General features: G+C 40.0%; 1 protein-coding gene across 3 annotated transcripts in view; it reads left to right on the top strand.

The window, feature by feature from the left end:
- Positions 1-2,259: 2,259 nt before the first annotated feature.
- Positions 2,260-20,780, top strand: part of SDHAF4 (succinate dehydrogenase complex assembly factor 4) — a 33,688-nt gene continuing 15,167 nt past the window's right edge. For all 3 annotated transcript variants that reach the window (XM_061207366.1, XM_061207365.1, XM_061207364.1), the window contains exons 1-2: positions 2,260-2,359; positions 20,392-20,541. In XM_061207366.1, coding sequence (XP_061063349.1) covers positions 2,296-2,359; positions 20,392-20,541 — 214 coding nt within the window. In that variant the 5' untranslated portion in view covers positions 2,260-2,295. The remainder of the gene's footprint in view (positions 2,360-20,391; positions 20,542-20,780) is intronic.

A 20,780-nucleotide genomic window follows, 5' to 3' on the forward strand; every position in this document is an offset into this window, starting at 1 on the left:
ATGCTACATAAAGTGTATGGAATATAAGGTATTCAGTAAGTCCACAGGTGAAGTGTTAAAAGAAGCATAAGTCAGGGAAAGCAATCCAAACCCAGAATAATTGTCTATTCCTATAGAACAAATTGCTATCTCCTTCATTATAGTAGAGTCCCTTGTAAGCAAAGCTGCCACCAGGCTATTCCATATTATATCAGGGATCGATCGGGTTGGTCACTGCAAGTAGTGGTGCTAGCCCATCAGTCTTGGCAGTGGGGAAACTGTGTTAACACATGCATGTCTCCATGCCACCATGGCTCCCTTGTTAGGGGGGCACTGAGCAAGCACAGCTGGGGAGAGGGGAGGAGGCTAAGCAATGCCTGCAGAATGGTCATGTTGGTCAGCAGCCTCTAAAACACCCTTCAGTGATCCCCACCTGCTGGCATTCACCCCCGGTGTAATCCCCTCCCGTTGAGGTGGGCTGGATCTGCTAATTCATTCACTTCTAATGACACAGTTCAGCAAAAGTGATGGGCTGTCACCTCTGAGGTTAGATTACAGAAGGACTGTGGCTTCCATCTCGAGCAGTCTCCCTTGTTCTCCTGCTTGTTCATTCCGTGGACACCCAGCTGCCATGTTGTGAAATGACCTTTGGAGAAGCCCACGCAGCATGGAACTGAGGGAGGCCTTCAGTCCAAAAGCCACAGGGAACTAAATCCTGCCAATAATCATGTGCGTGAGCTCGGAAGCTGATCTTCCCATAGTCAAGCCTCCATGCGAGACAGGAGCCCCGGCTCACAGCTTGACTGCAACCTCATTTAACACCTAGAGCCAGAGGCACCCTGGCTCCTGGATTTCGGACGCACAAAAACTGCGAGAGAATAGATGTTTATTGTTTTAAGCCCCAAAATGTTGGTATAATATGTTAGACAGCAGTAGATAACGTGCAGTAATCTTGTTCTGATTAAGAGCCCTTTTGCCATGGGAGCCTTCTTTTGAGCACTCAATGGGACCCAAATGTTCTCATGCTTTGGGGTCATTTGGAGAGGTCCTAATTCCAAAAAAAACCTATTCCAAAACCTTTACATTTTCCCAGTCCCTGACCACTTGATTTCAGTGCCCATGAACTGATGTAGATCTTTATCTCAAGCTATATCTCCTTCCAGGCAAAGAGTATAAGATAAAGTTCTGCCCTCTGGGAGGATCTTTTTTTTCTCTGCTGTTCCTCGAGGGCCTCTGTTAAATGCAGCTCAAAATGCCAAAGCAGTCATTTGCCAGCTGGTCAGTATACTGAGCAAAGCCCTCTGTAATCCAGCTTTGAATTTTTCCCTCTGTCAGCTGGTCACAAGGAACTCATCACTAAGCTGTAGATATGAACTAAGGGTGAAAAGTGTGTATGTAAGCCACCGAGCTACCTGCTAATGAAAACTGCTTGGGTTTTGGCTCTGGCCGCGTTCCGAATATACCACTGCCTCCTGGTGAAAGGAGTCCTTATCTAGGGGGACCAGATGACTCCGGTTCGTGATGAGAAACTCAAATTGTATAGCCACCTGATATTACTCGGTCAGACATCACCAGGGCCCGAGAGCTGGCCAAGAACTTTCCTAAAAAAGAAAGAAAGGAAGGAATGAAGGAAGAAAAAAAAAAAAGCAAACCCGAAGTACTCCACTGTGATTCTGCGTAGACTTTCCACAGGTCCCATGAAGCCTCCTGACCTGCCACACGTACTCCGAACACGGCAGGAGCCGCTGGAACCGGAGGGCGGATGCGCAGCGCTCCTTCCCAGCAGCTGGACCAGATGAGAGCCTCCTGCTCTGCGCTGCACCCAAACCTCATCTTCCAGGTCACCCGGTCAGTGGGTCAGAGTTCGCTGAACAAGCAGCAATGTAAAAACATAAGACGGAGAACTGAGGGGAAAGAAGCCTATTGCACAGGCAGAAGAGTAGAAGGTGCCCGCTATTTGTGGACTGGAACAGCGAGCTTCCAAGAGACCTTCGCCTCAGGTTGAGAGGAACAAACGGAAGCATTCCCTCATCCAACTTCAGCCATGATTTGAGGTTTTCATCAACACGAGGTTCAGGGTAGTTTGGGTTGTTCTTCATGAGAAGGCCGAGCCGCTCCACTTTTTCCTGCAGACAGCCAGGTGCGGGAGCGCGGATTCCCAGCGCTGGCTACGGAGGCCCCGCCCGCTCCCCGGAGGCCCCGCCCCAGGCCCCACACAGGCCCCGCCCACCCGCGGAGGCCCCCGCCCCTCCACGCCCCTCCCGCGGGGCGTGCCGGGAAGACGCGGCTGTTGCGGACGCCGCGGGAGCTGGCGTCATGGTCGTGCTGGGCTTCGCCTCGTTGCTGGGCCACATCCCGGCCACAGCGTGGAGAGCGGCAAGTAAGGCGCCCGGCCCCGGGGCCCAGGTCGCGGGCGGGGTCGCGAAGGCCCGGGTGCCGCGAGAAACGCGTCCGGCGGGGCAGCGGCGTGTCGCGGGCTCGGGGGCCCCGGGCCTGCCGAGCCTTCGTGTCCGGCTCGGCCACCGCGCTCGTCCCCGGCAGGTCCTTCCCGCCCGAGCTCAGGGCGGGACCGGAGCTGGACAGTCGCTGGGTCCCGCTGGCCGGACGCCTGCTTCCCGGCGGCCGCCGCGATGGCCACGAAGCGGGGCGGGCGTCCTGGGTCCTGGGGGGTTCTCAGGGCGCGCGGCATCTGGTGCGCGTGGAGAGTGTGGAAAAGCGGGCCCTGCGGCAGTGGAGTCATCATTTGCTTATTTATTTACAGCGAAAAGGATCTCTGCCAGTCTACAGTACTAAAAGTGGAAAAGTGCAGAATTTTGGAAAAGTGGGCCGAAGGCAAATAAGTATAATAAAAATTAGGTGAAGCCAGGAATTGTTCCTGGGAAAGTATGCATGCTTTCAGTAAAAACCAATCGTTTGTAAAACCCATTTTTGCTGGAAAATTTTCTCAAAATACTACAGCCTTAACCCACAGAGTGTGCTAAGCCTAGTTTTAATTTAGGACATCCTGGAGAAATTGTGTAAGTTGAAGATAATTCCGCCCCTCCTCCTGATGGGTCCCAGATTCCTATAAAGTTTGTTTTCCTTTCTGTAATCATCTCTCCCCAGACAGACTACCTGTTAGTTGTAAAAATTTTAAATGATCCAGAAATGAATAATATATACAGTAAAAGTCCCATACTATCCAAACCTCGAGGTAATAACTGTGTAAAGCTCCGATGCGTGTTCATTCAATATCCCTTTTTCACTAATGTTCAAAACTTAAGAATGAAGTGTTTCATACCAAAAATTTACATGACACATGTGAGTTATGAAGCAAAGCCAACGTTTATGAATCCATTCTCCAGTTTAAGAAATAGAATATTTCCATTGCCAAGCGGCTACCTGCTACCTGCTTCCTGATGCAGTTGTGTAACTGCAAGCTTTTGATCTTTATAGAAAAGGCTTCATGCCATTTGTATTTATTTTACTTGCTTTTCTCAACTAACAGGTTTGAGATTCATCCATGTTGATATGTGATGCTGTAATTATTCATTCAGTTGTGAGAGTGTATCATACGTTTTTCCTTTCCCCTTCTCAGTGGACATTGTGTAACTCTAGAAGCACCAGGATTGACTGCTACACATCTTGTGTACATTGTAGGTGTACTTGCACAAGGGGTTGAATTCCTGGAATACGTGGCATAGGCCTGTTCAGTTTTACAATATGATGCCAAGCTGTAAAGGCATTTTCCATTCCTACTGGCAATTTATACTTCTACCAGCAGTATTAGAGTTCCTGTTGCTCCACATACTTGCCAACATTGGATAGTATCAGAAAATTTAATTTTTGTCTGCCTATAGGGTGTTGAAATGGTATTTCATTACGATTTTGCATTTCTCTGATTAGAGAAGTTAAACATCTTTTCGAAAGTTTTTCGCTTTTTTTGATGAAATATCTCTTCATTTTCTTATTGGGTTGTTTGTCTTTCTTATTTATATTCTTTACGTGTATTTGACCACTATACCTTTTTTACTTATGTAAATGGCAGATAGCTCTGTTTGAGGGCGGAGGGAATGAAAAGTGCTTACTGAGCTGAGAAGGCATCTTGAGACTGAAAAACACGGCAGGCAGGTTCATACAATCGGTGAATCAGTTTATCATAGGGTAACTTACCTGTAAAGGCTGAGAGCAGTCAGACAACCATCAGGAAGAATTAACAGCCGCACTCCAAACCGCTAAGGGGGCCATTGGGACAGTTTTATAGTTGACCTAGACTATGGAGGTATGTGCTTGGAAACAGGAAGTGCGTTCCTACGATTTATGAGTGGGTAACTGGTCTTGTGGGTGCCCGGAATATGTCAGCGAAGATTTTCCTCATTGTCTGGGGACTAACAGAGGCCACCTGATCCGAATGATTATTAAACAATGTCGATTAACTGCTAAGCCCTTGACAACAGAGAGTGATTTACTTCGCAGTACAGTCCTGGGTAGGGTCAGCAGAAAGCCTATATGGGCCCAAGATGGCCTCACTTACGCTAACAGCCATACAAGCTCAAGCTCAGTTTGTGGGCTGCTTTTGTTACTCTTATGGTGTCTTTTTAAAAAAATCATCTTCAGCAGTAGACAGAATAAAATAATGGATCTGATTGTACAATCACACAGATTCAAAGGAAAGGTGTCTTTTGACAAACAGGTATTCATAATTTTATTATAATCTTGTCTTGATCCTTTTGTTTATTGTCTGTGCTTTGTGGTCTTTCTTAAAGCCTTCCCTACCCTAAGGTCGTAGAGATATTCTTCTGTATTTTCTCCTCAAAGGTCTATAGTTTGGCTTTTTATATTTAAGCCTTTATTTTACCAGGAATTGATTTTCATGTATGGTGTGAGGCAGGAAACCAATTTCACTTTCTTCCCATGTCAGTAACCAGTTGTCCCAGGTCCATATATATATTGGACCTTTCCCCCCTGATGTAACGCAGCTGTCATAAATGAAGTTTACATATGCATATGCACGCGAGTTTATTTCTTGGCTGTCTTCAGTTCCATTGATCTATTTGTCTGTTCCTGTGATGTAACACCTATCTTAATAACCATACCTTTGTAACAACTCTTGATATTTAGTAGGGTAAGTCCTTTCATCTTGTTTTTCAGAAGTGTCTTGGCTATTCTTGGATATCTGCTTTCCATATAAAATTCTTAAAAAAAAAAGTTCCTGTTGGGATTTGGTTACAGCTGCTCGATATTTTTTAAGATTATCATTTTCTGATTCTGCTTATGTATAGAAACACAGTTGACTTATTTATTGATTTTGTGTCCAGTAACCTGGCTAAATTACTTTATTAATTTAAATAATTTATTTGCAGATTTTGGTGGGGCCGGTGCTAGGTAGACACAAATATTGCCTGCAAATAATGAAAGTCTAGTTCTCCCTTTCCAATCTTTATATCTTTTTCTTTTCTCTTGTTTTTCTGTCCTTGCTCAGATTTCCAGTACCATGTTGACTAGAAGTGGTGATAGGCATACTTGTTCATAATTGTAAAGGGAATATGTTCATATTTCATCATGTAATATTAGCTGTAGATGTGCCCTTTATTAGGTTAACGAAGTCCCTTGCCATTTCTAGAAGGATTTGGGGTTTTTTTTGTTTATGTAGTTGTCTGTTTTTTAAGACAGAATAAATCTTGAAATTTACTAATTTTTCTTCATCTTGTTTGTTAATTCATTTTTCTCCTTTAATATGGTGGGTTGGTGAATTATAAGTTTTTCTAGTGCTGAATCACTCTTGCGTTTCTAGAAAATATTCAAATTGATCAGGTTGATTATATTATTAATATAATGTTGGGTTTGGTATGCTAATATTTTGTTTAGAAGTTGACCTGTAATTTTCCTGTCTTGCAATTTCCTTTTCTGGTTTTGAAATTAAAGTTATTCTAGCCTCTTACTGAATTCAAGAGTCTTCTCATCCTTTTCTCTTCTATATTAGATTTTTTTTTTTTTTTTAAGATTGAAATATTCCGTTCCTTGAGTGTTTGCTACAATTTGCCTACAAAACTGTCTAGACCTGCCCTTTTCTTTGGGGAAGATTTTAAATTATTGGTTATTTTTGTAAAGATTATTGTGGTATTTATCAGATTTTCTCTTGTTAAGTCAGTTTTGATAAGTTAAATTTTTTGAGAAAATTGTTCATTTTGTATACTTTAAATATATAGGCATAAAGTTCCTGGTTTGGGGTTTTTAAAAAACTTTTGTTCTATGTAGCTATGTACTCCTCTTTTACTCATATTATTTATTTTGCCTTCTCTTGGTTTGTTTGGGTGTTTTTGTTTTTGTTGTTGTCGTTTTCATATTAGCTTTACCAAAGACTTCACAGTAGTTTTAGTCTTTTAAGAGAACCAACTTTTGGTTTTGTTGATCCTCTTAGTTTTATGTCTTTTATTTATGTTATTATTTTTTCTCTTATTGTTGTTATTTTTCTTTCCATTTTCTGTGGGTTCCCCTTTTTTTCAGAAGATGTGGAAATGGTGCATCTCACATGTCTTAGCTCAGGCTGCAATAACAAAGTACCATAGACTGGGCGGCTTAAACATCAGACATTTGTTTTTCACAGATCTGGAGGCTGGAAAGTCCAAGATCAAGGTGCCAGCATATCTGGTCTCTGGCGTGAGCCTGCTTTCTGGTTCGCAGATGGCTGTCTTCTTCTTGTATCCTCATGTGGCAGAGAGCAGACGGCCCCTGCAAGCTCTCATAGCCTTTCTTATAAGGGCACTAATCCACCATGAGGGCTCCACCCTCATGATCTACTTGCCTTCCAAAGGCCCCACCTCCTAATATCATCACATCAGGGGTTAGAATTTCAGCATGTGAATTTCGGGGGGGGGGTGTTGGGCACAAACCTTCTGTCCGTAACATTGCTCCCTTTTTTTTTTTGAACCATGATAATGGTTCTCTTCATATAAACAGCATATGGCTATATTTTGGTGAGTTTTTATTTTGAAGTCTGACAGCATACCTTTTAACTGGAGAGTTCAATCCATTTACAATTATAGTTACTGATAAAATTGGCTTTATTTCTACCATCTTTATTTTTCGCACCTTCTATTTGTCATACTTTGAATTCAGTGTTTGCTTTTTTCATTTTTTTCTTCTGCTGGAAAAAGGGAAAAATGAAGACACACACTGCTTTGGAAGATACACAGTGCTTTTTATTGGTTACCCTTGAAATCTAAATGCATGCTTAAGGAAGTCGAAAGTTAATTAATATCTTTATTCTCCTCCTAAACAGTACAATGCTTAAAAATGCTTTGAATTCACTCACCCTCCACCTCTGTTGTTCAGCCTTTTAGGGGTGTGTGTGTGTGTGTGTGTGTGTGTGTGTGTGTGTTGTGTGTATGTTAGGGTGGAATTGTGTAGTAACACAAATCAATATTGCTATTAAACTTTTATACAGTCAACATATAAAACTTTTATCGTCTATTTTATCTCACACTTTACTTTTTGATCAGTTTCTTTTTATAAATTTATTTTCTTTGTGATGAGAACTCTTAGGATTTACTCTTTTAACAACTTTTTAAATTAATTAATTAATTAATTAATTAATTTATTTATTTATTTTTGGCTGCGTTGGGTCTTCGTTGCTGTGTGCGGGCTTCCTCTTGTTGCATCGAGCGGGGGCTTCTCTTCATTGTGGTGCCCGGGCTTCTCATTGCGGTGGCTTCTCTTGTTGCAGAGCACGGGCTCTAGGCGCGTGGGCTCTAGAGTGCAGGTTCAGTAGTTGTGGCGCATGGGCTTAGTTGCTCTGTGGCATGTGGGATCTTCCCGGACCAGAGCTCAAACCTGTGTCCCCTGCATTGGCAGGTGAATTCTCAACCACTGCGCCACCAGGGAAGTCCTTGGATCAGTTTCTTAAAGTACATTGTTTAGAAGGTCCCTTTGGTGACAGTCTTGTGATAAAGTTCTGTGTTTTTTTTTAAATATATATTTTATTTTTAATCTGAAAATATGGTTTGTTTTATTTCTCTCTTGTTCTTGAAAGGTGATTTCAATCGCTGCATCATTTTCTCACAGCTCTATCTCTTCTGGCTTTCATTATAGCTATTGGGAAGTCATCTGTCTAATTTTTGTTCCTTTACTAGTAATATGTCTTTTATCTGACTGCTTTTTTAGATCTTCCTTTAATATTGGGTTCTTCATTTTACTTTGTGTCCACGTGTTTTTTTGTTTTTCTTTTTAATATAATTTTATTTATTTTTTATACAGCAGGTTCTTATTAGTTATCTATTTTATACATATTAGTGTATATATGTCAATCCCAATCTCCTGATTCATCCCACCGCCACCACCACCCCCGCCACTTTCCCCCTTGGTGTCCATACGTTTGTTCTCTACATCTGTGTCTCTATTTCTGCCCTGCAAACCGGTTCATCTGTACCATTATTCTAGGTTCCACATACATGCGTTAATGTACGATATTTGTTTTTCTCTTTCCGACTTACTTCACTCTGTATGACAGTCTCTAGATCCATCCACGTCTCTACAAATCACCCAATATCATTCCCTTTTATGCCTGAGTGATATTCCATTGTATATATGTACCACAGCTTCTTTCTCCATTCGTCTGTCGTTGGGCATATAGGTTGCTTCCGTGACCTGGCTATTGTAAATAGTGCTGCAGTGAACATTGGGGTGCATGTGTCTTTTTGAATTATGGTTTTCTCTGGGTATATGCCCAGTAGTGGGATTGCTGAGTCATATGGTAATTCTGTTTTTAGTTTTTTAAGGAACCTCCATACTGTTTTCCATAGTGACTGTATCAATTTACATTCCCACCAACAGTGCAAGAGGGTTCCCTTTTCTCCACACCCTCTCCAGCATTTGTTGTTTGTAGGTTTTCTGATGATGCCCATTCTAACTGGTGTGAGGTGATATCTCATTGTAGTTTTGATTTGCATTTCTCTAATAATTAGTGATGTTGAGCAGCTTTTCATGTGCTTCTTGGCCATCTGTACATCTTCTTTGGAGAAATGTCTATTTAGGTCTTGTGCCCATTTTTTGATTGGGTTGTTTGTTTTTTTAATATTGAGCTGCATGAGCTGTTTATATATTTTGGAGATTAATCCTTTGTCCGTTGATTCATTTGCAAATATTTTCTTCCATTCTGAGGGTTGTCTTTTCATCTTGTTTGTAGTTTCCTTTGCTTTGCAAAAGCTTTGAAGTTTCATTAGGTCCCATTTGTTTATTTTTCTTTTTATTTCCATTACTCTAGGAGGTGGATCAAAAGATCGTACTGTGAGTTATGTCAAAGAGTGTTCTTCCTATGTTTTCCTCTAAGAGTTTTATAGTGTCTCACCTTACATTTAGGTCTTTAACCCATTTTGAGTTTATCTTTGTGTATGGTATTGGGGAGTGTTCTAATTTCATGCCTTTACATTTGGCTGTCCAGTTTTCCCAGCACCACTACTGAAGAGACTGTCTTTTCTCCATTGTATATCCTTGCCCCCTTTGTCATAGATTAGTTGACCATAGGTGCGTAGGTTTATCTCTGGGCTTTCTATCCTGTTCCATTGATCTATATTTCTGTTTTTGTGCTAGTACTATATTGTCTTGATTACTGTAGCTTTGTAGTATAGTCTGAAGTCAGGAAGTCTGATTCCTCCAGCTCTGGTTTTTTTCCCTCAAGACTGCTTTGGCTATTGGGGGTCTTTTGTGTCTCCATACAAATTTTAAGATTTTTTGTTCCAGTTCTGTAAAAAATGCCACTGGTAATTTGATAGGGATTGCATTGACTCTGTAGATTGCTTTGCATAGTATAGTCATTTTCACAGTATTGATTCTTTCAATCCAAGAACATGGCGTATCTCTTCATCTGTGTCAACTTTGATTTCTTTCATCACTGTCTTATAGTTTTCTGAGTACAGGTCTTTTACCTCCTTAGGTAGGTTTATTCCTAGGTATTTTATTCTTTTTGTTGCAGTGGTGAATGGGATTGTTTCCTTAATTTCTCTTTCTGATCTTTCGTTCTTGGTGTATAGGAATGCAAGAGATTTCTGTGCATTAAATTTGTATCCTGCAACTTTACCAAATTCATTGATTAGCTCTAGTAGTTTTCTGGTGGCATCTTTAGGATTCTCTATGTATAGTATCATGTCATCTACAAACAGTGACAGTTTTACTTCTTCTTTTCCAGTTTGTATTCCTTTTATTTCTTTTTCTTCTCTGATTGCCGTGGCTAGGACTTCCAAAACTATGTTGAATATTAGTGGCGAGAATGGAAATCCTTGTCTTGTTCCTGATCTTAGAGGAAATGCTTTCAGTTTTTCACCATTGAGAATGATATTTGCTGTGGGTTTGTTGTATATGGCTTTTATTATGTTGAGGTAGAGTCCCTGTATGCCCACTTTTTGGAGAGTTTTTATCATAAGTAGGTGTTGAATTTTTTCAAAAGGTTTTTCTGCATCTATTGAGATGATCATATGGTTTTTATTCTCAATTTGTGAACACGGTATATCACATTGATTGATTTGTATATATTGAAGAATCCTTGCATCCCTGGGATAAATCCCACTTGATCATGGTGTATGATCCTTTTAATGTGTTGTTGGATTCTGTTTGCTAGTATTTTGTTGAGGATTTTTGCATGTATATTCATCAGTGATATTGGTCTGTAATTTTCTTTTTTAGTAGTATCTTTGTCTGCTTTTGGTATCAGGGTGATGGTGGCCTCATAGAATGAGTTTGGGAGTGTTCTTTCCTCTGCAATTGTTTGGAAGAGTTTGAGAAGGATGGGTGTTAGCTCTTCTCTAAATGTTTGATAGAATTCACCTGGGAAGCCATCTGGTCCTGGACTTTTGTTTGTTGGAAGATTTTTTATCACAGTTTCAATTTCATTACTTGTGATTGGTCTGTTCATATTTTGTATTTCTTCCTGGTTCAGTCTTGGAAGGTTATATCTTTCTAAGAATTTGTCCATTTCTTCCAGGTTGTCCATTTAATTGGCATAGAGTTGCTTGTAGTAGTCTCTTAGGATGCTTTGTATTTCTGCGGTGTCTGTTGTAACTTCTCCTTTTTCATTTCTAATTTTATTTTTTTTTAATTTTTATTTTTTTTTAATTTTTATTTATTTATTTATTTATTTATTTATGGCTGTGTTGGGTCTTCGTTTCTGTGCGAGGGCTTTCTCTAGTTGTGGCAAGTGGGGGCCACTCTTCATCGCGGTGCGCGGGCGTCTCATTATCGCGGCCTCTCTTGTTGCGGAGCACAGGCTCCAGACGCGCAGGCTCAGTAATTGTGGCTCACGGGCCTAGTTGCTCCGCGGCATGCGGGATCCTCCCAGACCAGGGCTCGAACCCGTGTCCCCTGCACTGGCAGGCAGATTCTCAACCACTGCGCCACCAGGGAAGCCCTCTAATTTTATTGATTTGAGTCCTCTCCCTTTTTTCTTGATGAGTGTGTCTAAAGGTTTATTAATTTTGTTTATCTTCTCAAGGAACCAGCTTTTAGTTTTATTGATCTTTGCTGTTGTTTTCTTTACTTCTGTTTCATTTATTTCTGCTCTGATCTTTATGATTTCTTTCCTTCTACTAACTTTGGGTTTTGTTTGTTCTTCTTTCTCTAGTTCCTTTAGTTGTAAGGTTAGATTGTTTATTTGAGATGTTTCTTGTTTCCTGAGGTAGGTTTGTATTGCTGTAAACTTCCCTCTTAGAACTGCTTTTGCTGCACCCCATAGGTTTTGGATCGTCGTGTTTTCGTTGTCATTTGTCTCTAGGTATTTTTTGATTTCCTCTTTGATTTCTTTAGTGATTTCTTGGTTATTTAATAACATATTTGTTTAGCCTCCATGTGTTTGTGTTTTTTATGTGTTTTTCCCTGTAATTGATTTCTAATCTCATAGCGTTGTGGTCGGAAAAGATGCTTCATATAATTTCAATTTTCTTAAATTTACCGAGGCTTGATTTGTGACCCAAGATGTGATCTATCCTGGAGAATGTTCCATGCGCACTTTAGAAGAAAGTGTAATCTGCTGTTTTTGGATGGAATGTCCTATAAATATCAATTAAATCTATATCTGGTATTGTGTCATTTAAAGCTTGTGTTTCCTTATTTATTTTCATTCTGGATGATCTGTCCATTGGTGTAAGTGAGGTGTTAAAGTCCCCCACTATTATTGTGTTACTGTCGATTTTCTCTTTTAGAGTTGTTAGCAGTTGCCCTATGTATTGAGGTGGTTCTATGTTGTGTGCATATATATTTATAATTGTTGTATCTTCTTGGATTGATCCCTTGATCATTAGGTAGTGTCCTTCCTTGTCTCTTGTAACATTCTTTATTTTAAAGTCTATTTTATCTGATACGAGTGTCGCTACTCCAGCTTTCTTTTGATTTCCATTTGCATGGAATATCTTTTTCCATCCCGTCACTTTCAGTCTGTATGTGTCCCTAGATCTGAAGTGGGTCTCTTGTAGACAGCGTATATGTGGGTCTTGTTTTTGTATCCATTCAGCAAGCCTGTGTTTTTGTTTGGAGCATTTAATCCATTCATGTTTAAGGAATTATCGATATGTATGTTCCTATTACCATTTTCTTAGTTGTTATGGGTTTGTTTTTGTAGGTCCTTTTCTTCTCTTGTGTTTCCCACTTAGAGAAATTCGTTTAGCATTTGTTGTAGAGCTGGTTTGGTGGTGCTGAACTCTTTTAGCTTTTGCTTGTCTGTAAAGCTTTTTATTTCTCTGTAGAATCTGAATGAGATCCTTGCCGGGTAGAGTAATCTTGTTTGTAGGTTCTTCCCTTTCATCACTTTAAATATATCATGCCACTCCCTTCTGGCTTGTAGAGTTTCTGCTGAGAAATCAGCTGTTAACCTTATGGGAGTTCCCTTGTATGTTATTTGTCGTTTTTCCCTTGTTGCTTTCAGTAATTTTTCTTTGTCTTTAATTTTTGTCAATTTGAGTACTGTGTGTCTCGGCGTGTTTCTCCTTGGGTTTATCACGCCTGGGACTCTCTGCGCTTCCTGGACTTGGGTGGCTATTTCCTTTCCCATGTTAGAGAATTTTTTGACTATAATCTCTTCAGGTATTTTCTTGGGTCCTTTCTCTCTCTGTTCTCCTTCTGGGATCCCTATAATGCGAATGTTGTTGCATTTAATATTGTCCCAGAGGTCTCTTAGGCTGTCTTCATTTCTTTTCATTCTTTTTTCTTTATTCTGTTCCATGGCAGTGAATTCCACGATTCTGTCTTCCAGGTCACTTATCCGTTTTTCTGCCTCAGTTATTCTGCTATTGATTTCTTCTAGTGTATTTTTCATTTCAGTTATTGTATTGTTCATCTCTGTTTATTTGTTCTTTAATTCTTCTAGGTTTTTGTTAAACATTTCTTGCATCTTCTTGATCTTTGCCTCCATTGTTTTTCCGAGGTCCTGGTTCATCTTCACTATCATTATTCTGAATTCTTTTTCTGGAAGGTTACCTATCTCCCCTTCATTTAGCTGTTTTTCTGGGGTTTTATCTTGTTCCTTCATCTCATACAAAGTCTTCTGCCTTTTCATTTTGTCTGTCTTCTGTTATGTGGTTTTCCTTCCACAGGATGCAGAATTGTAGTTCTTGTTGCTTCTCTGTTTTTTTTGTTTTTTTACTTGCAATTCTCTGTGCTTCCTACATCTGAAGATTCCTGTCTGTTGGACATCTCTTGGTCTTTCCATTATCTCCTTCTGGAACTATGGTTAAAAAAACATTTGTTAGATCTCATTTTATCCTCCAAATATTTTGACATCTTTTTTATTATTTTCATCTCTTTGTCTCTATGCTTTTTCAGGTATAATTTCTTTAGAACTTTATTCCAGGTCACAGATTCTCTTTTCAACTGTGTGTATTCTGCTATTTAGCCCTTTTATTGAGCTTTAAATTTAAGTTGTTATCTTTTTAAATTTCTTTGTGTGTGTTTTTAATGTTGGCCTAGTCGGTGTTCACAGTCTCTTACTCCTTTCTCTGTTTGGCTCCTTTTTTATTTCCTTAAACACATTAAGTGGTTATTTATGATTTCAGTTATTTCAGTATGTAGATCTTTATGATCTTGCTTATGATAGCTTGTTTCCTTGAATATTTTACTGGGATTCCCTCTGCGAGACTTCCATAAGACATGGGTTGAGAGAGTTTTTGTCCTCAGAGGATTTGCTTCTGCTTTTGCCATGTGTCTGACAGCACTTCAACTTTAGACTTGGATCCACTTTATAGTGAGATGCTCCCATGGGTCTTTGGACCATGCAGATAGTGTGTAATCAGGCATAAACACAGGTGTGGTCGGCTAGTGGCTTCAGAATATCACGAGGGTCTTTCTTTTTTACATCTCCAGTCAGAATGAAGGTTGAGATGGACACTTTTTCTTCCTTACCTGTTCTCTTTGTTGACTAGATGTTGTCTTCTAGTTCCTTGCTCTTTGGATCAGCAACTCGAGCATCACTTTGTAGCTTGTTAAAATGCAGAATCTCAGGTCCTACCAGACCTACTCAGAATCTACATTTTAACAAGATATTCCCCAGGTGGTTTATGTGCACATTTAAAAATCTTCCAAATCACTCTTTTCTCAGTGCGTGAGCCTCCCTGAGTCATGGCCTCTAATAGGCTTTTTGTTTTGCTCAGACTCATAAGACAGTGCTCTCCCTGCTGTCCTGAGAGCTCTGTAGTGTAAGTTCTAGGGGAGAAAGACACAGGTTATGTAGCAGCTTAAGTGTCTGTTTATCTCACAGGCCTGCTTTGACAGTTTATCATTATTTACTTCCTTAAAGTTTCTTCCTCTGATTTAGAAGTGTTTTGTATATTTTTTTTACCTTTTTAGATGTTTTAGGGCTATAGGGTTTTGACATCTCTATCAAATTGCCCCAACAGAAGTTTTGAAAAGTTGTTTTTATTTTTTAGTGGTGATTCACTGTTTTTCCTTTGCTTTTATTAGTTCTTTTAGAATGTCATCTTCTTGCCCATAATGTACTTGTAAACACAGTTCTGAATAGGCTCTGGATAAGGCCAAACCACCCCTTGAAAAAGAAGACATGGGCTTTATGGTGCATTTCCCTGTTTCTCAAAAGGAGCGCAGCATCCCATCTGATCTTGTACTGTGCAGAAATGAGGGAAATTCTTTTCCTCTGCATTTTGACACACGCTTACCTAACTACAAAAATAGTTCTGTTTATGGTTCCATGGTCTCAGAGTCCCTTGAGAAAACTGGTCTTTCAGCTTTTCCTTCTTACCCTTCTTTATGTAGATAAAGTTCCTTCAGAACTGCCCAAAGCCAGACTGAGGGACCAGTTTCTCAAACTTATACTTTGCTACTATTCTTTCTTTCCCCAAGGTACACTCACGTTTCTGTTCTTTACTCAAAAACTTGTGCACGTTGACTTCTGTGTCCCACAGTTAGGCTCAAGTTATTAATACACTCAATGTGTGCACATGAAGACATACGCATTGCTTCATTTCTCTGAACTACCCTACAAGGTAGGAGATATATCCCCATTTTTCAGATTGGAAAACAGACTCAGTGAGATGCAGAAACCTTCTTTGCATCATATTGCTATTAAGTGGTATGGCTGGCACTGGGATCCAAGTGTGACTCTAGTGCCCTTAGTTTGCGTTTTCTACTCCTCCATTGTATTACTTAAGGGGAGGGCCTAGCTGCTCTGACAGTCCTGCCGATGGGACAGGAATCAGGATCTTTTCATCTTGTTACTTCACCATCTGTAAAGCAGTGCCAATAGTCAACCCATACACGCTAGTAGCGTTTTACTAGTTATTTATAGCCTGTGTCAGTTCTGATTGCTTGGACATATATTATGATTGAGCAGTGTCTATATCATACAAGTTGTTAAATATTTTAAGTATCACTTGGCCCTGGGTTTTGTCCTCATCCGCAAGGTTACAGCTGGGTCACTGCCATGTCCACATTACAACCTGAGGGAATGGAAAAAGAAATCTAGGGCAGTTGGTTTGTTGCAAAATTGAGGTGATCTAAAATTTGCACACGTCATTTGTAGCCACAGCCCACTGGCCATAACTTGGACACGTGGCTTCGTGGCTGCAGGGAAGGTTGGGAAATCTCTAAGCGAGTGGCCTGGTGCTCAGCTTGATCACAAGCCAGGCAGGAGTGGGCGTCCTAGAACTCAGTGGAAGAAGGGAAAGTGGCTACTTGTGGCACTTAGCAGTCTCTACCAAATCTGCCTAATGTCACTTTTCCAAAAATGACTGTGTTCATACTGAACAGAATTACTGTAAAATACAGTTATACACATCTCATCAGTTTATTGTGAGGTTTAAATAAGCTGACATATTTTCAGCCCCTAGCACAGTGCCTGGCACACAGGAAGCAACTAAAACATAAAATTACTTTTCTCATTTACAGTTCATATATCTGCATCAGTTAAGAAGCAAAATTTTTAGCGTCAGATTTTGTCTACATTATAATTGACAGCCAGGGATTTTGTGCCATTTTCCTGATTTTTCATAAATGCTTACAAGTTTCTACAGATTTGAAACATACCAAGGTTACTTTTTACACTGAATATCATTTCAAGTTTCCAACACAGGGATTTTTTTTTTTAACTTGCTAAAACAGCCAGACCTAAAAGAAGAATTACGAATTTAATTGTGTTGAGTCAAGGCTGAGTGCACAGTAGCAATGGCTACTGATATCTATTAAATATTTGCTGAATTTTAGGCTTCAAAGTAAGTTATTTATTTATTTATTATTTTTGGCTGTGTTGAAAGCGAGGGCTTTCTCCAGTTGCGGCAAGCGGGGGCCACTCTTCATCGCGGTGCGCAGGCCTCTCACTGTCGTGGCCTCTCTTGTTGTGGAGCACAGGCTCCAGACGCGCAGGCTCAGTAGTTGTGGCTCATGGGCCTAGTTGCTCCGCGGCATGTGGGATCTTCCCAGACCAGGACTCTAACCCGTGTCCCCTGCATCGGCAGGCAGATTCTCAACCACTGCGCCACCAGGGAAGCCCCAAAGTAAGTTATTTAAAGTACAGTAAAATAGATTTAATTAGTAACCAAATGCAGAAACTACTCATTAGCCAGAGTAGATGTAAAATCTGTCCACATTTAGAATCTATTTGTTAAAATTCTCCTTTCTGTATATCTGTATTAATTATTACTAAACTGTCATGACTTAGCCAACAACTTTTAACGCTTTACAAATTGCTAATAGATTTGTTGATGGATAGAAAGTTGGACACCATATGATGGATAGAAGTTCCTATTGTGGAGGCTGGCTGAAGTTGCTAAATTGGGATATAATATTGTCAACTTCTACAGAATCTTGTATTTCGGGTAGCAAATGACTGATACAAACCCTGTGATTTGGGACCGAGAATGTCTTTCAGTTGTGCATGGTTTATATTCACCAACATTTTCAATATAATATTTTTCTAAATAGTCAACCACAAAAACCAAGAACAGATTATTATATGAAATATAGTAGCACAATCAGAAACTCATATTTCTGTTACCCATATAATTTCTTTTTTTTTTTAATAAATTTATTTATTTTTATTTTTGGCTGTGTTGGGTCTTCATTGCTGCACACAGGGCTTTCTCTAGTTGCGAGCGGGGGCTACTCTTCATTGCGGTGCACGGGCTTCTCATTGCGGTGGCTTCTTTTGTTGCAGAGCACGGGATCTAGGCGTTCGGGCTTCAGTAGTTGAGGCATGTGGTCTCAGTAGTTGTGGCTCGCGGGTTCTAGAGCACGGGCTCAGTAGTTTTGGCTCGCGGGCTCTAGACCACAGGCTTAGTAGCTGTGGTTCACGGGCTTAGTTGCTCCACAGCATGTGGGATCTTCCTGATCCTGTGCTCAAACCCATGCCCCCTGCATTGGCAGGCGGATTCTTAACCACTGCGCCACCAGGGAAGCCCCCATATAGTTTCTTAATAAAAATAAATGCCACCTTACAAGATGTTATTGTTGCAGGTTTTTCTCTTTTGATTTTTAGCAAATGCTTAACTAAGTATTATTATGAGGACATAATTAAAAGTAAAATATGCCCTTAAATGTTGTAGTGGAAGTTTGAAGGCAAAATGCTCTGTAGTCTAACTCAATAAATACATTAAAACTTTAGGTAAGTGTGTTTATTTTAATGTGTATAGAAATTTTTATTGATTCACAGATTCTTCTCAGCCAATTAGTATCATAAATGTGAAGTATTTTATGTAAGTGAGTATTTAGATGGGAGAAGTCTATATTAATTCTGTAAGTCGTTGTAGCTTTATTAATACATTCAGTTGTATATTTATTTTCTTAATCCTTGAATTTTGTTGGCCGAAGACTAATTTGCATTACAATTAGACATTCAGACAATCAGCAATGTTGCTAGACACTGAGATATATGCAGTGGACGTGCAAATTAACAGCCTGATGTACTATTATGAAATTGTTAATGCAGTTTGTATGTAATGTTAACTTTATGTAATCTTACAAACAAGTCTTATGTAAATTCCAAATTGACTGTGGAGGGTGTATATATATACACAGAGACATATATACATACAAACAAATACTTGTGCATATATATTTGCGTGTGTATGTACGTGTGTGTATATATATATAATTTTTTAAAGCGGGGGTGGTAGGGTGATGTAGTCATTGTTGGAATATGAATAAAATACATGTAGTGAAAGAAAATTCTAACTACATGTAATGCTATCAGGAGCTTCCAGATAATTCTATAATAATAATAATAGATACAGTCTGTCTCTATGCTAAGTGCTTTGCATGAATTGTCCTGTTTAATCTATTTAGTAACCTCATGAGATAGATACTGTTATATTCAATTTAGAGGGGAAGAAATGGATTTAGAAAGGGTAAATAACTTGACAGAGGTCAAACAACTAGTACGTATTTGTTTTAGTTTCTTATTGCTGGTGTAACAAATTACCACAAACTTAGTGGCTTAAAAATCCTTACAGTTCTGGAGGTGAGAAGTCTGAAATGGGTCTCTTTGTGCTGAAACCAAGGTGTTAGGCTTGTGTTTCTTCTGGGTGCTCTAGGGGAGAATCTGTTTCCTCCCTTTTCCAACTTCCAGAGGCTGCCCAGGTTCCTGGACTTGGTGGCCCTTTCCTCCATCTTTAGAGCCAGCAACATCATCAAGTCTGTCTCTCACTGCCACCTCTCTGGTTCTCTCTTCCAGTTCTCTCTTCCCCTTTTAAGGACCCCTGTGATGACAGTGGACCCACCCAGATAATCCAGGACGGTCTACCTAGTTCAGGGTCATCTGATCAGCAACCTCAGTTCCACCTCTTACCTAATTCTCCTTCACCATGTGACCTAGCCTGCACATAGTTTCCAGATATTAGGTTCTCACCGTCTTTGGGGGCCATTACTGTGCCTGCCACAGTGGTGTGACCAGAACTGGTACCCACCTCTGTCTGCCTCTAAAGCCATTCCTTCAGGAAGTTGAAGACCCCAACCCTGAGGTCATTTTTCAGAGTGGTTTTGCCCTTATTGAACATTATCTCAACAAGGGTTGGATAACTTTCATAATATTGAAAGCTTACCTTTCTCATTGTAACCTAGAAAGTGAGCTCATTTATCCATTGCAGGTGCCCAACACATTTTAAGATGTTTAATTGGCAGAAAAAGAGGGCCATGATTAGGATTTAAATATAAAAATACTAAATACAGTGTCTTGTGACTTATAGAGATTTAAATACTAAACATTGTCATTGAAAAGTTCCTACTACTGAGTTACTTTTAATGATCTGATTCCTGGTATTTTTGGCATTGCTTCAGACAGGAATCCGTATTTAATTTAATTTAATTTATTTATTTAAATTTAAAAAAATAAATTTATTTTATTTATTTTTGGCCTCGTTGAGTCTTCGTTGCTGTGCGCAGGCTTTCTCTAGTTGCGGCGAGCGGGGGCTACTCTTTGTTACAGTGCGCGGGCTTCTCATCGTGGTGGCTTCTCTTGTTGCGGAGCACAGGCTCTAGGCGCGCAGGCTTCAGTAGTTGTGGTGCGTGGGCTCAGTAGTTGTGGCTTGTGGTCTGTAGAGCGCAGGCTCAGTAGTTGTGGCACACGGGCTTAGTTGTTCCGCGGCATGTGGGATCTTCCTGGACCAGGGCTCGAACCCGTGTCCCCTGCATTAGCAGGTGGATTCTTAACAACTGCGCCACCAGCGAAGTCCCAGGAATCCGTATTTTATATCTGTTTTTGCAATTTTGATAATGGTTAACTGACTCATTTCAAAGCTCTACTTTTCAAACTGATAGCATTGGTTGCCTCCAAGGAAGGGAACTGGCCGTCTGAAAGATAGGGGCAGAGGGAAGGGTTGTCACTATGTGTCCTTCTGTACTTTTTAATTTTGATAAATGTGAATGTGTAAGCTTAACACAAGTAAATAAAAGTATTACATTTTGAAGTAGAATAAATGAACAGCTATTTTTTCACTGTCTTCACTCTGCTAGGATCACCCATTCTGTGTCATTCTTTGAAGAAAATAAGTTCTCAAGGAGAAAAATCCAAACCCATCAAACAACCCCTTAAGAAGCCAAAGTTACCAGAAGGTCGTTTTGATGCACCAGAAGATTCCAATTTAGAGAAAGAACCACTGACAAGTGAGTAGAGTAAAGCTCCTCTCTTAATTTTTGGTCTCAAAGAAAGTGTTTCAGTCATTGAGAAGCAAATGAAAGGAAGGAAGCATGTTATTGTTTATAATTCTTCATTGACAGTAATTAAGAATATTTCAACAATGAATAAAATTACCATACAGTAAGTCCACTATATACAAACAAGTTCTGTTCCGAGAGCGCATTCGTAAGTCCAATTTGTTTGTAAGTCCAACAGAGTTAGCCTA

This window comes from Eubalaena glacialis, chromosome 12 (assembly GCF_028564815.1).
Source record: "Eubalaena glacialis isolate mEubGla1 chromosome 12, mEubGla1.1.hap2.+ XY, whole genome shotgun sequence".
Classification (NCBI taxonomy): Eukaryota; Metazoa; Chordata; class Mammalia; order Artiodactyla; family Balaenidae; genus Eubalaena; species Eubalaena glacialis.